Source organism: Colossoma macropomum, unplaced genomic scaffold, assembly GCF_904425465.1.
Source record: "Colossoma macropomum unplaced genomic scaffold, Colossoma_macropomum, whole genome shotgun sequence".
Classification (NCBI taxonomy): domain Eukaryota; kingdom Metazoa; phylum Chordata; class Actinopteri; order Characiformes; family Serrasalmidae; genus Colossoma; species Colossoma macropomum.
In genome coordinates this window covers 18,518,979-18,535,759 of record NW_023494802.1, presented here as the reverse complement: position 1 = coordinate 18,535,759, position 16,781 = coordinate 18,518,979, and the positions used below count along the sequence as shown (strand labels likewise).

Sequence of the window (16,781 nt, the reverse complement as noted above, 5' to 3'; positions counted from 1 at the left end):
GGCAGCGTCCTGTGACCACTGATGAAGGACTAGAGGATGACCAACACAAACTATGCAGCAGCAGATGAGCTATCGTCTCTGACTTTACATCTACAAGGTGGACTGACAAGGTAGGAGAGTCTAATAGAGTGGACAGTGAGTGGACACGGTGTTTGCAAATGACTAGCACCAATCAACAACTCACTCCAGCACTCCTGCTGCCTTCCAGCGTCAGTGTTAGTAAGCTGCACAATATTGTGATTATAGTTGTGTTTTCTTTATTCAGATTTAGTTCAAAATATTGTGAGAATTCAGAGTCATGACCCCAGTCAGCCCCAGGGCTGATTACACCCCTAATTACCAATATAATCAACAGCGACAGCCATGATTCCAAATCATTTATTAATCATTCAGGAATTCCTATAAAACTGCTCCATAATTTATGAGAAGTTGATGTGAGGGCCTATATACATCAACACCCCCCCTTCATTCCTCGGTTGTGCGCTTTTAGAATCATCTGTGCGTCAATGTCTGGGTGTCAATCAGACCTGTTCGTCACAGGAAGCTGCTGCTGGTGCTTGGTGTGTGTTTTTGTGTGTGTGTGCTACATAAAACACTCTGCCTGTCTCAGTGTGTATATCAGATGGTTGAGCCCCAACCGCAGCAGGATCTTCTCACAGCACCTATAGATCTAAGCAGGAAGCTTCATCACACAGCACTTTCATTCAGGCCTGAACTTCCAGCTCGCTTGAGGAGAAACATCACCTCTCACTGGAGATAAGCTTCAAACGGCGACTCGGCGACAGGAACATCTGGACCGGGTTGTTTTTTCTGAAGGCCTTTTGTTAGATACCCACCACACAGAGGGACTTCAGACCCAGCCGTACAGCGCAGCATATACCGAATGGTCTTCAGCGGCGAAAGGCGAAAGACTGGTATCAAAGCCTGGTAAAGAAACATGAGGTGAGTATAATCTGAAACCAGTTCTCCTTTCAACAGGTTCATTTGTTTTGCTTTGAATGTCTTCGTGTGCGGCTGAAATACGAAAGAGCGAAGGGAAAAAAGCTTTTGTGAAGAAGAACTGAGAATGCAGAATGTATTGGTAGTGATTCTTATCTTCAATCAAGCAAAGTTGTTACTTGTATGTTCTGTTTTATGCATGAACTTAAAGCGAAAGACCCACTTTTCAAGCCCGTCACGTGTTAAACACTATGTGTGAGGAAAGGCCTCGAAATCTGCTTCAGAATCTTCGCAGCTGATTTGTTCTCTGCGACATCGGTTTTTTCTTTTGTCTTTAAATGAACGACACTTAAAAAAAGGTCCTGAATTGAGCCAAAATGGGTATTTTGGAGCAAACCTGTGCAGTTTTGGTTCCATAAAGAACCTTTAAACGGATTTGCACTATTATAAACGAGTGTAAAGCAAGGCAAGTTTATTTATATGGCACCTTTCAAACACTGCCGCCATTCGAAACGCTTTACAATTGAGACAATTCAGTGTCAGAGAATAAAGAACCTGATTAAAGTTTGAAGAACCTCCATGTAATGTAAAGTTTTTGTACAGCTAAGCCGAGAACCATTTAGTGAAGATGCTGTTGGCTACATTTTTAGCCAGAAAAAGATTTCTATGTTGTACCAAATGGGTTCTGACTCGGTGGAACCCTTTTGAAAGGTTCTGTAAAGAGGCATATGCAGCAGTTTCTACATAATTGAGACTGTGTTCCACGCACATAACCAAATTACAGCATTCATAACGTTCTTTGAGTTGTACTTTGCACGATAACACAGAAGAACCACTATTGGGTCCCTAAAGAACCTTTTAAGGGGTTTACACTTCTATAAATGAGATGTGCAAGTGTAAAGAACCCGACGAAAGTTTGAAGAACCTCCATGTAACGTAAACACTCTACACCAATCAAAGGTTTTTCCTATAGAACTAAACAGCTAAGAAGAATCTTTTGGCTACATTTTTAGCAAAAAAAAGGTTTCTATGTTGTACCAAAATGGGTTCTGACTACATCGGAACCCTTTTGAAACGTTCTTTAAAGAACCATATACAGCAGTTTCAACATAATTCCATACACACGACCAAATTACAGAATTCATATGGTTCTCTAAGTTCTATGTACATCCTTGGACTTTGCACAATACCATAGAAGACCCACTTTCGGTTCCCTAAAGAACCTTTCAGTGGATGGTTTTAAGAGAACCGTTTCTGTAAAAGAGACGTGTGAGTGTGAAGAACCTTTTTAAAGTGTTTTAAGCCTCTACATAACGAAGTTTCTAGGAAGAACTCTAAGAAGAAAATTGGTGAACCTTTTTTTTTTTTGCGAAGGTTCTTCAAGCCTTTAGATGAGTGTGTAACTACTGGGTGTGTGTATCTGTTGTCTTTAAGGAAGAACCTTTGAACAGTGTTTTTTTGTTGAGTGGCTTCAGTGCGGTTCCCTTTGATGTTTGTGAAACAATGTGCATGTGGTGCCTCGTGTTTGCTGTTCAGTAGTGAATGTGGTGAAATGTTCTGCTCACGATATTAAGCCCTATTTAGCCTCACAGATCTGGATAATTATTTAATAATTAAAATAAAATCTAAACTATAAACTACATCAATATAAAAAAACAGACTGTACATTTGTAGGAAAGTGTTCTTGTATAAGTGTTCTTGTCCTTCATCACACTGTTATTGGCCGGCCAGCCTGTATTTGCATGTAAGGTAATGTAGTGGTCAGTGGGGCGTGGGTTATTTCAGTCTCTCTGGTGTGAGGCCGGTGTTTTTGGACCTGGAGAACCTGATGACCCAGTGAGACCCATCTGTCGTACCAGGTGGCCATAAGCTCATCTGTTCTGCATTGGGTCAGCCTCAATGCATTAGAGCAGGGGAGTCAAACTCAACCACTAAAGGGGCCATGTTACAAATCTCATCAAATCTGTGGGCCAGAGAAAAAAAATATATATATATTTTTAATTAATGTTGTGCTGCAACCCGAACTGACCATTGATTATTCAAAATATGCAAAAACTTCAACAGTAAAATACAGAAATATTACATGGACACTTGAAATATTGAAAATGTAAACGTCCTCAGTAGCTCAGTCTTTTAAACCTACCTATATGCTTGAATTAGACACCTGACATCCTTTCATTGTTGCAGGTTCATTAAGACTCGGGCTCAGTTTCTGAGCTGCTGAGCTGACTTTGGGTGTTTATGTTGGTTGAACTGCAGCTGAAATGCATTTCGGTGATAAGACTGGTGTGGAACTGTGTAGAATTGTGTAGAACTGAGGTGTAACTGCCGTCCCATAGACTGTTGTTGGGGTAGGAGACTCAGAGAACATTACATTGCAGTGCATGTTGGGGACTGTAGTGCAGCACATTGTTAAAAATAACAGAAAAATAAAATACTTTTGCAGGCTGGATAGGATTGTGTCATGGGCCTGATCTGACCCGCAGGCCTTGTGTTTCACACATGGGAACTTTCACCAATACTAGTTGTTGAAGACATGGTTAGGGAAGTTATAGACATGTTATTAAATATGTATTATATTATGGTATAACACTGTTGTTGGCACAAATTCTCCAAAGTGGTAACGTTACAGTAAAAGACTGTAAAGACTTTCTTCTGGCCTGTTCGTCATGAAATTCTGACTCATTTTTAGTCAAGTGGCAGTGATTAACCCTATAAAATCCCAGGCTTATCACATACTAAGGTTAATTATTCAGTAACTGTAGGGACTTCAATGCAAACTGGCTGTGTGTAGTAAAGCTTTGGGCCTGCTGGCGGGTCCTGGCCTTAAAACTGATTTAAAAACAAATAAAAAAAGCCAACAGCAGAAAAGGAGAGTCAAATGGCAAAACCTGTCAAAATTGGTCTGATCTGTTATTAGGTGTGTTCCTCTGAAAACCGTGTTCTGAAAAGTGTGCACCGCAACTGATGCAATAGAACTATTTTTATCAAGCGCTATTAAGCAACCGCTCTCACAGTCCCTGAAAAAAACCGCTCAAATTACTCCAATTCGTTTCTTCAGACTCTCGATGATCATAACAGTTACAGGAAACATCTCAGCAGCAACCGCTCAGCTGCGCTCTGCGTTCGCCTGCGGCTTTACTCATCCGTACTCCTCTCTGGCAGCGTTGTGGGTCAGAAGCATGAAAAACAGAGAGTTTGTTGCTAATGAAGCAGTGAAAGGGTTACTGCCGTTGACGCAGGTAATAAGGTAATGAAAACTGCCTGTTATAGCAGTTTGGCTGCATAGGTGTTTTTGCACACAATGGTCGGGTGTCAGCATTGTGCTCCGTCTATTTTTAGCTCGGCCTCTTTCTCCTCCTGCCCCGAGTAAGACTGATCTGTTTGTGATATTGAAACTGTGGTTGGAAAGTGTTGGTCCAAGTGAAGAAGCGGTTTTTCAACATCCTTCCTCCTATTGTTCAAAAACCAGAGACGAAAAGATCATTTTTTACCTTTGAGGTAGTTCATATTTTCATGTTTGTCAGACGGAATGAAGCTATTTGAACCAGTTTGAACTAATTCGAAACGGAAATGTAGTTTAGATTTGACCTTGTGCCTTCGAGCGAGGTGACAGCAGGGTCGTGAAAGGCTTTTACTCGTTTTATTTTGTTTATTTATGTATTTATTTTTCATTTTCCACATTTTAGAATGACATAGGAGACATAAGAACCGTGTGATGCTGTATGTAACTTACGTAATTGACACACAGGCAGTTATGGAGTGGCCAAAACAAGTTATATGAATGCAAACCTTTTATTTTTATCCTATTTTTATTTTTATTTTACTACTAAAAGTAAGAATATGGTTTATTTATATATTTCCTTTCCACAGCTCAAAGCTGCTTTACAGAGCTTTCAAAACAGGCCAACAGTGAAGCGCAAAAATATCACGAGGGAAACAAAAAAACGGAAAGAATGGAAATTAATAATTTTAGATTCTTAAAAATTTTCCCCCAGAATAGCTTGTTATTAACTTTGTATAACAGGGCTGTGATGTGTCAATTTGCACAGTTACTGGGGGCAAAAGAATATAGACAGTCGTGTGCGAAAGTTTGAACACCCCTGGTTAAATTACATGCTTTGTTGAATTTCTTAGTGAAAACACATCCTGAACAGTGAACTTAAACACAGCATTTTGCTTTTTTCCTGCAGATTTTTGTGCACAATTTTTATTTACATGCCGATTTTAAAATGTGCCATAACTTTGGCACAAGCCACATTTTATGTTAACCTTTTTCCAATATATTAAATTCTGCAAATAAACAGTAACGGATTTGTACTTATTTTCTCTTTGAAAAATATTTAAAAATAATTCACAAAATAATTAACCTAAAATTAGCTAAGCGGAAAGATGTACACTTGACCATGTGAAAGAAACTATAACAATAAATGAATTTAGAATTTCGAAACAAATTCATGCTTAGATACGACTTTTCTTGGAAACAGATTTCGAGAATTTATGCATACGTTTTCAGATCATGATATCTTTTATGAATAATTTAGTACTGTGCAAATGTTTTAGGCATTAACATATATGGAAAGCTGTTTATCTGGGCCGTATATGTTTATTTGAATAATATTAGAATAAAGACTAATAAACAAATTAACGTCTGTCAATGTCAGCGTCACCATTTCCAAAGCTCAGTTATCATCCAGTACCTGCGTCAGTTAATTAATGTATTTAATGTATTGATGTTCATTCTTATTCTAATTATACTTAAATTATACTTAAACATATTCAGATACCTAAATTTAAACCGCACATTAATACCGGTAATGCACTTTTGACTGGTTTTCTAAGTTTAGCTTGTTTTCTTTCCAAATTCATTTTCAGTCTTTGTAACAAAAAATGCCTTTACATGCTTTTAGCTTGATGTGGAAACGACCGCAGACGTGCATTCAGATAAACTCTTTTGTGGAAGGAAATGAACTGAAACTGCCCCCTCAAAGTGCTGTTCTGTCTCCAGCCTGCAGATCCTCTGACCTCCACCCATAAGCACTCCGGAGTAGCATGGGCAGTAGGCCCAGTAAAGGCCGGCGTGGAAGCAGCTCTCATGCAGTCCTGCTGAACCAGGAGGAGCCCGCTGAGCCCCACGCCATGGGTGAGTTCCACGCTGCCAAAGCACAGCAACACACGCTACCACACATATGATATGCATGCAGTTCTGGAACCTTAAAGCTGGAACCGCAAACAAGGCGTAGAATTAGGGGTAAAGCCCAAGCTAGAATTATGAAGCCACTGGGGTCTTCAGCGGGTGTCACTCATTATGGGGAGAAAAAAGTTTTTCTTTAATAGCCTTTAAAGCTGTTTATAGGAATATAAACAGCTTACATTTTTAATGTAATCCCTATCTGCATCTGTATCATACGGCTGACTACCGGAAAATACGCTACCATTTTAATTTAGTAACAGGAGTTTATAAATGAAAAAATAATACATACATAATTTTATTCCATTTTAATTAAATTAATTTTTTATATTTTTATATACAATTTTTTTTTGAATGTATTTAAAACAATTTTTAATTTGTGTTTACATATATATATGTATATATATATATAGTCGGAAGAAAACCTTCTATCTTCAAAATGGTAACTTTACCGGAAACTTTACCTTTTAATGTATTTCAATGGAACCAGACTTTTTTCCAGGTCATTTTGGGCCGTTTCTTTTGGTCCCTACAACTTGAAATTACACACAATGTAAAGGACGACAGGTATTTTCAAATTATGTCAAAAACTGGAAAATTACAAAAATCGAAATACAAGGTTTTCTTCCAAAATCTCAAGATTTATCGTCATGTGTTCTGGATGGAATACTTACAGCTTTCTCAGTCATTTCAGAATCATCTACAGCTACGTTCATCATACTAGACACATCTAACTTTCCCATTTTTAAAATCTTCTTAATTATTCAATACCTGTATAAAGTCACAGGGGGCTTTTGTGTCAATTTACGTGTTTATCTGCAAATAAATTTTTTTTTTTATAATTGAAAACAAATTCAACACATTTCCTGACTCCCAAATGAGCCGAAAGCAGATGTTATATGTGATATTTAATAAGGGTGCATGCAAAAGTTTGAGCTCAGATCAAATTTGCTGCGTTTATTGATTTTCAAAGTACAAATAAGTGAACACATCCCCTATTCAAATATGCCATTTGTCAGCTAATGTTAGTGCATGTGATTTGATAATATGATTTCTGTTTATTTATTGATTATTGTGTTTATCATATTGGGGAAGAAAATAAAACTTATGTGCCAATTAAGCAAATTAACCGTAATTGTGCTTTAAAGTATGCATTAAAGTGCGTTCGCTGTAGAGGATGTGTAACTTACTTTCGCTTCAAAGATCAACAAAACATTTGTCCTCAAACTTTTGCACACAGTTATATGATCAGAATTCCACTTTTGATCTCTCTGATCTGAGATTATTGCACTTTCTTTGCTGCTTGAAAACAAAAATCTGCATGTTTGTTTTTAAGAGAAGCATGAAGAGATGTAAAGATGCGTTCCAGTGTGAAGCACAGCAGTGATGTGGTGAGGTGATGAAACTGTGGCGCTGTGTTTTTTGCTTATCTTAATCTCTCTCTCTACAGATAATGGGAGGTATGTAGTGGTGGCCCTGTTTGACTACCCGTCAGGAGTTCCGGCAGAGTGCAGCATTAGGATTGGGGAGAGACTCAACGTGCTGTCTGAGTAAGATCCCGACTAAAACTCTTACCAGCCTATTATCTGCTGCATGTCATGGCTCTGCAGTGGGCCAGTGTGTTATTATAACTGAGCTTTTGCAGATATTGGTGCAAAAGGATATATGAACTGCACGGTCCAACTTTATATTGAGTGTCTCTAATAACTGTGTAGTTACGCATGAATAACATATGCAACAACACTGTAACTACTGATGATTTGGTCACTGTTACAGATGGATTACAGAAGCACAGCTTATGCAATTACACGTGTATCAACTTCAGTTTTGCCTCATGTAATTACACAAGTGTATCTTAATAGCTGTAACAGCCTATTCTCTCTCATGTTATTACACAAGGGTAATAACATAAATGTAATTACATTGTAATCAGACTGGAACAGCATTTTTTTTTTTCAGAATTTTTTCCAGAAGTAAAAGGAAGTGTGTAATAATGTACATTAAAACATTATTTACACTGTATCTGCCAGCTTTCCGAACATTTAGCTAGTGTTTATGTTGCTAGTGCTGAGACACTGTAACCAGTATCAGCTTTACACCAGTCTGTAATGTGACGGTACAGCAGACGTCCCTTATATTAACATATACCTTTTATGATATTAATTAAATGTGTAGCATTTCCCCCCAAAGCAACATCTATATTACCACTCCTTTATTACACAGTACCTACATAACAACTACACAGGAACTGTCTTATTATAAAGTGTAACTTTAACACTGCACTACAGGACAGTGCCTGTGTAGAAGATACACTTGTGTAATTACACAGGCTGTATTTCTGTAATCCATCTGTAACCGTGACTAAATCATCAGTAGTTACAGTGTTGTTGCATATGGTATTCATGTGTAACTACACAGTTATTAGAGACACTTAATATAAAGTGGGACCAACTGCACTAGAACTAAACTGAATAGCACTAAAACCCTGCTGTGTTTGTGTGCTACAGTGAGGGAGAGTGGTGGAGAGTCAGTTCCTCAGCCACAGGAAGAGAGAGCTACATCCCCAGCAGCTACACAGCGAAAGTCTTCAACAGGTACAGCACTAGTTACACACTGAAAATGCAGTTTTTTTTATTTATATAGAGAATAATCTAATTTTCACAGATTTGTTACCTTAAATGCCGTCAGTCAGCCAAAAAAACTGGGGCCCACTTTGGTTTTGCAGTGGAGCCCATAATGCTAATGTAGCTAATAAGCAATAGAAGGCTATACCCTATATAAAAGATCCCATGTAATCAAGTCTGTTTAAGTAGACTTGCTTAGGTAGTGTCTGACACTGTTCTCTGTATTACGAACTGTTATGTATAAAAATGGATCAGCGTGTTGGTGGTTTGTTATCAACATTAGCCTGGGAGCTACTTCTACTGCTGCTGCTGTTACTACTAGCAACTACTGTTAGATTGTTCCCAAAACTGTTCCTTTAAGGTCGAACTTTTAAAAGTGTGTGTATAATCCAGTCATTGAGATGTAAACAAAGTCATTTAAAGTGGTTTTGGTGTGAAATGCTCTGTTCTAGAGGAACGTACCGGCTAAGCTTTCTTCACAGTGGTGGTGATAGGAACCATAACACAAATACAGCCATTTTATTTACTATCCAAAAGCAGCCAGTGAATCTACACAGCTGAGTTTTATATGCAGTGTTGATGATGGTAGAATAGTGGTAAATCTGAACAAAATAAGTTTTCATTGATGACTGTTTTGTCTCACAGCTCCCTGCATGTATCTCACCACAGATGTATGTTAGAAAATATGTTTTAGGCCAAAATTGTATCTTAAAACTGTCATAAAGCAGCGTGGCAGACGTCAAGCAGCATATTCACAACCATTTCATATAATATCTTTCTGATCATCAGACGTCTGGTTCCTATCACCACCACTGTGAACAGTTCTGACTCTGTTAGCTTCTCTAGAACGGAGCGTTTCACACCAAACCACTCTGAACGACTCTGTTTACATCTAAAGCATTTATTTAGGCAAAATTTTGAAATGTCTGTGAAATCCACATTTAAGGTGGCCGCAGAAGTTTTGCAAACCATCTTCTCAGTGACCTTACCATGTTTTTTATAGCAATAATTCTTCTGGACTGGGCTGCACCAGTTTTGCATAAGCTTATACTTAAGTTTGGGCGCAAAGGCTACGTTCAAATTACAAGCCTCGTTGCTCAAATCTGATATTTTGCTCAAATCCGATCTCTCTGACACGATGGTTCGCACTCGTTAGGTAAGCGATTCAAATCTGTCATCTGAGCGTCACATTAAGGTCGCATGGCTGCGAATCGGTATCCGATCTAGCACCACGTATGAAAGTGGCTCAGGTCGGATTTGAAAAGATCAGATTTGTGTCCACACAGCTCTGAAAACATCAGATCTGAGTCACATTAGGGCAAAAAATCAGATTTGGGCCACTTCAGCCTGGTAGCCAGTCTTTACTAAGTCAACAACTAACCAATGCATATGTCACTTTAACACGATGATAACATGTCCAATGATGTATAGAAGTTAAACTGAATAAAACTGATTATCTATAACCACAGCCTGATTATTCTCTAATATTTCCCTGAGAAAACCAAACATGCAGCCTTTTAAATGGCAGTTTCTGGCTAACCGACACAACAGCAGCCTCAGTTTTGAGTTTCAGCAGCTACTGAGTCTCACCGAGCTGGAGCTGTGGGTGTTTAGCTTCATGTTCGGAGTTAAAAGCTGGGCACTAATTAGAGCTGTAAGTGAGATCACAGCGTTTTGTGTTCAGAATTTTTAGCCTAGATAACCAAAAAGTCATGTTTTTGGCGTTTTTTGTTTTCTTTGTGGTTTCCCGCTCAGAGGTGTAAATATTTAGTAAGTACTGAGCTCAGCGTTAAAACTGTTTATGTGGTACAGCTGGTTCTGATTTAGTAACGCATAAACCTGAACATAGTAAACACTTACATTACAACTAGGCTATGTTTGAACACACAGCTGGTGCAACCAACCACTGGAAAACATAAATAATCATGTTATTTATGGTACAGTGGAGTCAGTGGTATATTACAGCACTGATGTGTGCTGATATATTACAGTAATCGCACAAATGACGTCATTGTCATCGAGTGATTCGAGGGTCTTTCATCGGTGGGGCACTGAGTCAGCCGTACAGTTTCCAATATAGGGTTGTATTTAAAGGAAATGTGAAGGAGAACGATGATAAAAGTGCATGGTGGTGGGCATGCTTTGGGGGAGCAAGGGGGTCACAGCTGTGAACAGTGAGAACTGCTTTCCACGTATGTAGCTCGTTCTCCACAGCAGCTCTGCAGACTAGTCATTCATGTAGTGTTTATCTGTACCTGATCTGCCTCTCCCTCCTCCTCTCTTCCTTCCCCTGATTAATTCTCAGTTTCTCTCACATTGTTTTTGTCATCCTGTGTGCTTTTATGCTGTGAATTGTTTGCGGTTCTTCAGAGTTTTGTCTGCTTCTGTCCCTCTAATCTCAGTGTTCAGGTAGCCTGTAGTCTAAGTGAGCCAAGGTGCAGTATAACATACATGACTTGGTTCTGTAACTAACAACCGTATTACATTTTGAACTCTGTTTGTGTGTGTGTGTGTGTGTGTGTGTGTGTGTGTGTGTGTGTGTGTGTGCGTACAGATGGCAGTTTGTAGGCCTCAGCAGACAAAAGGCAGAGGAACTGCTTCTGCTCCCTTATAACCAGCCTGGCTCCTTTCTCATCAGAGAGAGCGAGTCTGAACCCGGTAAGTCCGTCAGAACCACATAATCCTATTAACATTCATACATACAATCCAATTATCCATTCAATCCATATGAACAGTTATACATACAGTCCATGAAAAACAATTATCCACACAGTGTATCTGAGCAATTATCTATATAATCAATATAAATAATTATAATGATAATTACAATCAGTGTGGACAGTTATGGGTCGTTCTACAGAAACGTCCACTTTTTTTTTTATCAATCCACAGGAGTCACTGGTGTTACTGATCCTCACTGGTGTTACACATAAGAAAGGGAACACCAGAGACATTTTTAATGAAAAATATTTTTTTACTAAATGTCTGCTACAGAGCATCAAACCACATGTTGTCAATCATGGAATATCCACTAAAATATGTAATTTAATCCATTTGTATTCTATTTTTTCACAATGACCTCAGAATAAAGTCGGTCACACCAGTGACTTCAGCTAAAAGCTTCATATGAAATCATGAGCTAAATGAGAAAATCTCTGATAACTGAAAGACACAGTGGACTCACCATGTGCTTTTCTTCATAGATCCTCAGAAAACAGGTAAAAGGAAGTCGAGTGATGTCATCAGTGTGATTTATATTTCAAAATAAGAGATTTTTTGTTATGCAGTAACACCAGTGACACGACTCCTGGGGACAACAACTTTCATTATATATTTTACAATATTTATTTGGCATTTGTTTTGTTTATGTCATTTAAATCATATATTTCATAGTCATGTTTAGATTATTGTAGTTAAAATAGCAGAAAAACGTTTTTTACCTCAAAATATGGCCTCATCCTTCACACATGACTGTGAGGACGAGCTCTTCTGTGGTGCTTGGAATTCTATATGATTGATTTAAAAACTAATATTGCTAAATTGAGGCTCAAGAAGGTGTATCTGTTAAAATAACTTATTGTTTTATTTTAAAATATAAATAAATTGTAACCCTAACATGTTTTTCAAGTGTAATATATCTGGAAATGCTAGGGACACTAAAATGGACGTTTCTGTAGAATGACCCTGATCCATGCGTCCCGTAATGTGCTGTCAGAACAAAACCTTGAATCTCCAGCACGGCAACTTAATATAACAATGTAACCACTTCTGTTAGTCTGTCCGTCATAAAATGTGCACACATAATAAAGGCCAGCTGTTTTCCAATGGAGTTACAGCCTGACAATATGAGCAATCATCCATACAGTCTATACGAGCAGTTATTAATGCAATCTATATCCATATGTACAACTTCCTGAACAAACAGTTACCATACAATTAAATTATTTCCTCTTTTCCTCTCTCTCTCTCTCTCTCTCTCTCTCTTTCTCTCAGGTGCTCACGCTCTCTCATTGCGCAAGAGCAGCAGACTGGAGCGCCACTCCGTCAAACACTACCGCATCCACCGCATAGAAAACGGCTGGCACTACATCTCTCCCCGGCTCACCTTCCCCACTCTGGCACATCTCGTCGAGCACTACTCGGGTAAACACACACACACACACTCACACACACACACACACACACACACACACACACAGTTCAGACAGCATACACATAGATACACAGGCTTTTATTACCCCCCTCTTATCTGCTCATCGCTGTTGTTTGAAGAAAACCTCGTATCTCCAAAATGGTAACTTTACAGGAGAAGGAAAAAACCTGCTTTACTTTAATGTAAGTCAATGGAACCAGACATTTTTCAAAATCATTTTGGGTCGTTTCTTTTAGTCCATTCATTGTGAAATTTACACACAATGTAAAGGGCAACAGATGTGTTCAAATTATGCCAAAAACTGAAAAATGTCAAAAATGGAGATACGAAGTTTTCTTCCCACAACAGCGTCATATTTTCTACTCCTGAGTAAATAGGTACAATAAAATTTAAAATATTTTGTGTTAACTTTTATTTTTTTACTCTGAGAATTACAGTAATGTTTGGATGTTTACTAGGGGGTCTAACAGGATTGTTTGCATCTGTGTGTTTGTGTGTGCTTTTTGCTCAGAAGTGTCTGAGGGGTTGTGCTGTCTGCTGAGAGAGCCCTGCTTCATTCAAGGTTCCAACAATGTTCCGGTGGTCAGCGGTCCGCCTCCTGTAGCGGTCAGGAAGCCCACTCTCAACTGGAAAGATGTCAGCAGGTCAGTAATGAGTGGGCCAGTCAGTAATGAGTAGAATACATGTGGTCATTGTAGATCATCTGACTGAAAGCATGGGTGTCAAACCCAATCACTGAAAGGGCCATGTTAAAAAATCTCAGCCATGGGTCAGCTATGTTTTTATTTTATTTTTACTTAATATATATATATATATATTTAGAAATAGATAGATATAGATATATACATCGCTGCTGTCAGAACAAAACCTTGTATCTCTAAAATGGTAACTTTACAGGAGAAGCAAAAAAATATTTTACTTTTAATGTAAGTCAGTGGAACCAGAATTTTTTTTTGGTCCATTCATCATAAAATTTACACGAAATGAACAACAGGCATTTTCAAATTATGTGGAAAAAAAATAAATAAAAAAAATACATATCATCATCATCATAGTCGTTAACCGCTTAGTCCAAAAAAAAATAAAATATATATATATATATATATATATCAAATTCACACATAAAGTTGCAGTGCATGCTGGGAAGAGCAGCTCATGGTAAAATGGGCTAATATTAATAAAAATTTTAAATAATTTTGTGGGCCGAATAGGACTGACTTGGCCCGTGGGCCTTGTGTTTGACACATGGGGCTTAAAGGAGTGCTTCAGGCAAAAGCACTAAAATGGCTAACAATGAAGGAATGAGATCCCAGTTATCAAAAAAAGACATTTATGGTTACTATCTTTTATTCATTATTAGCTGTGCTCACATTTTTGGAGAAACTATCTGTAACTGGTGCCACTGAAGGATCTCACACCGACTGAAGGGGAATTCCAGTCATTCAGAGTGGTTTGATGGAAAATGGCTCATTGTAGAAAAACTGTCAGACTCAGATTTCTTTATAGTTGTGGTGAGAGGAACCAGAGGTCACGACGTCTACACCACAAACAGACACATTTTATTTACTATCCAAAATGACCAATGAGTCTACATGTGTCTTTTATAGACATTGTTGATAATAGTGAAATGGTGATAAATCCACTATACCACCAAAAATAAAACATCTCTGAGAACTATTTTGCCTTATAATGCCCAGCATGTACATCTCCACCATGAAAGGATTAAAAAAGGTACATTTTAGGCCAAAATCATTGATCTGTTTGTCTCAGACATCAGACAACATATCGCTGTTGTTGGAAGAAAACCTTTTATCTCCAAAACGGTAACTTTACAGAAGAAGGAAAAAACCTACTTACTTTTAATGTAAGTCAATGGAACCAGACTTTTTTCCAAATCATTTTGGGCCGTTTTTTTTAGTCCCTTCATCATGAAATTCACACAAAATGTAAAGATCAACAGGCATTTTCAAATTATATCAAAAACTGAAAAACGAAAAATGGAGATACGAGATTTTCTTCCGACAGCAGCGATATATACAAGTAATTCACGTAATAACTTCCTGAGAGGAGGTTTTCGAGGCATTAAACTCTTTAGACGTCTGGTTCCTGTCACCACCACTGTGAACTGTTCTGGAGTATTTTACACTTCTGGCATCTTTTAATCTATTCTGAATGACTTTGTATGCGTCTTAATGATTACATTATCAGTGGAATTTAATGCCTAGACGTCCTGGAGATCTAATGAGAGTCCTTAGTTTAATCAGTCATCTTTCGTTTGAGATGAATGAATCTCAAATGCATTCTTTGCCAGTGTTCGTTTACTGTTAATACTAGGATTTACAGCAGGACTTGTAGAACTAGGACCACTGAAATGATGAAACTAAGCAAATGCATATCTAACTGAAATATGTATTTATCTATTTTAACAGCTCCATGATCTTTGGGCCTCAGAAGGAGGGGGTAGAGGAGTCACTTGTCAGCGAGGGCCTGAAAGAGGCTATTAACTCCTACCTTTACATGACTGAGGAATGCGGAGAATGTAGCAGGAACTGGGACACATGAGACGACTGAGTGTAAAGAAGGAGAATGAGCAGAGGACTGAACTCTTACGCACTACTACTGACAGCAGAGAAGCTGTGGAGCCGAAATGCGGACAATTTGAGCTTGGCGCCAGACGCAGTGTAGTCCAGGCCTTTGGGCAGTGCAGGACTGCACGCACAAACTGAGAGAAACGGATTACCTAGAGCCAGTGCCGGACCACAAGTGCTCTTTGATTCTGCACAGACGTCTGTTCAGTAGTTCGGTAGTGGTGTAACAGTCTTAAAGAGACAAGACAGTTCTTTGAAGGTCCAAGTCGATCTCTTTCGGATCGTCACTTTTCTTCCAGTGTGGGTGCTGGAGGTGTTCGCGTCACAGATTTCTGTGTGGACTTTTTCCTTGGAGGCATGAAAGAAAAAAGGCAACCGAGAGAGAGAGTGAGTGAAGGAGAGTGTGACAGAGAGAGAAGGCTGTGTTAGTGGGAGGGGGAAAGCAGCTGGTTTGGGTGAGCGCTCGTTTCCGCTGCTCTCGCACCTTCAGGAGCTCTTTTTTCGGTTTACACCCAGCACCTGAGCTTCGACATGCCAGAGACGCAAGACTTCAGCGAGTCGAAGGACAAAGTGAAAGACTGAGAAGACTTCGAGATCCATTAACTTTTTTCTTCTTGTTATCGTTTTTATTTTTAACTGATTTATTAAAAAAAATCTTCATCAGAGATTGGATTCATGTTAGATTTAACTGACAGGAATTATTTGATGCTTTGTAAGCTTTGCAAGTGCAGTACATTTTCAAATCCACTATGTGCTTCGTGTAGAATGTCGGTTGTGTTATACAGCACGGGTTGTGTTGTTAAAGGCTGCTTGAAAAAGTGAAACCGCTTCCTGGTCTTCTCTGCATGTGTAATAGTCATGTGAAAAAATAAAAAAAACCCACAGTTCAGGAAATGGTTATGAGAGAGAGAGAGAGAGAGAGAGAGAGAGAGCTTGTGCATGGTTGTAGAAAACTGATTTCTGAGCAACGTTGCTGTATCTCGCAACCAGTTTTGAGGCGTGAAATACAAAATACAGGCGTATGCAAAAGTTTGATCACTCCTAGTCAGATGACACATTGATTTTTTAAGTGAAAATAAGTTAATACTTTTCAGAGAACACACTTCTGCACATTTTAATGCACAATTAACTGTTTATTTTGCTGAGTTAAACAAATTGGGGGAAATATATATATCACTGTTGGCGGAACAAAACCTTGTATCTCTAAAATAGTACCTTTACAGGAGAAGGAAAAAACCTACTGTACTTTCAATGTAAGTCAATGGAACCAGATTTTTTTCCAAGTC

The 16,781-nt window shown here is 38.5% G+C and overlaps 1 protein-coding gene across 2 annotated transcripts; it reads left to right on the top strand.

The window, feature by feature from the left end:
- Positions 1–579: 579 nt before the first annotated feature.
- sla2 (Src-like-adaptor 2) lies at positions 580–16,392 on the top strand. 2 transcript variants are annotated; one of them, XM_036592324.1, is made up of 8 exons: positions 580–942; positions 5,948–6,082; positions 7,581–7,680; positions 8,638–8,724; positions 11,309–11,412; positions 12,748–12,897; positions 13,422–13,551; positions 15,337–16,392. In XM_036592324.1, exons 2-8 carry the CDS (start codon positions 5,992–5,994, stop codon positions 15,467–15,469), a joined length of 795 nt encoding a protein of 264 aa, XP_036448217.1. In that variant the 5' UTR covers positions 580–942; positions 5,948–5,991; the 3' UTR covers positions 15,470–16,392. The 2 variants fall into 2 exon arrangements, with proteins under 2 accessions (XP_036448217.1, XP_036448216.1); XM_036592323.1 differs by having other exon boundaries at positions 13,419–13,551.
- Positions 16,393–16,781: the final 389 nt, after the last annotated feature.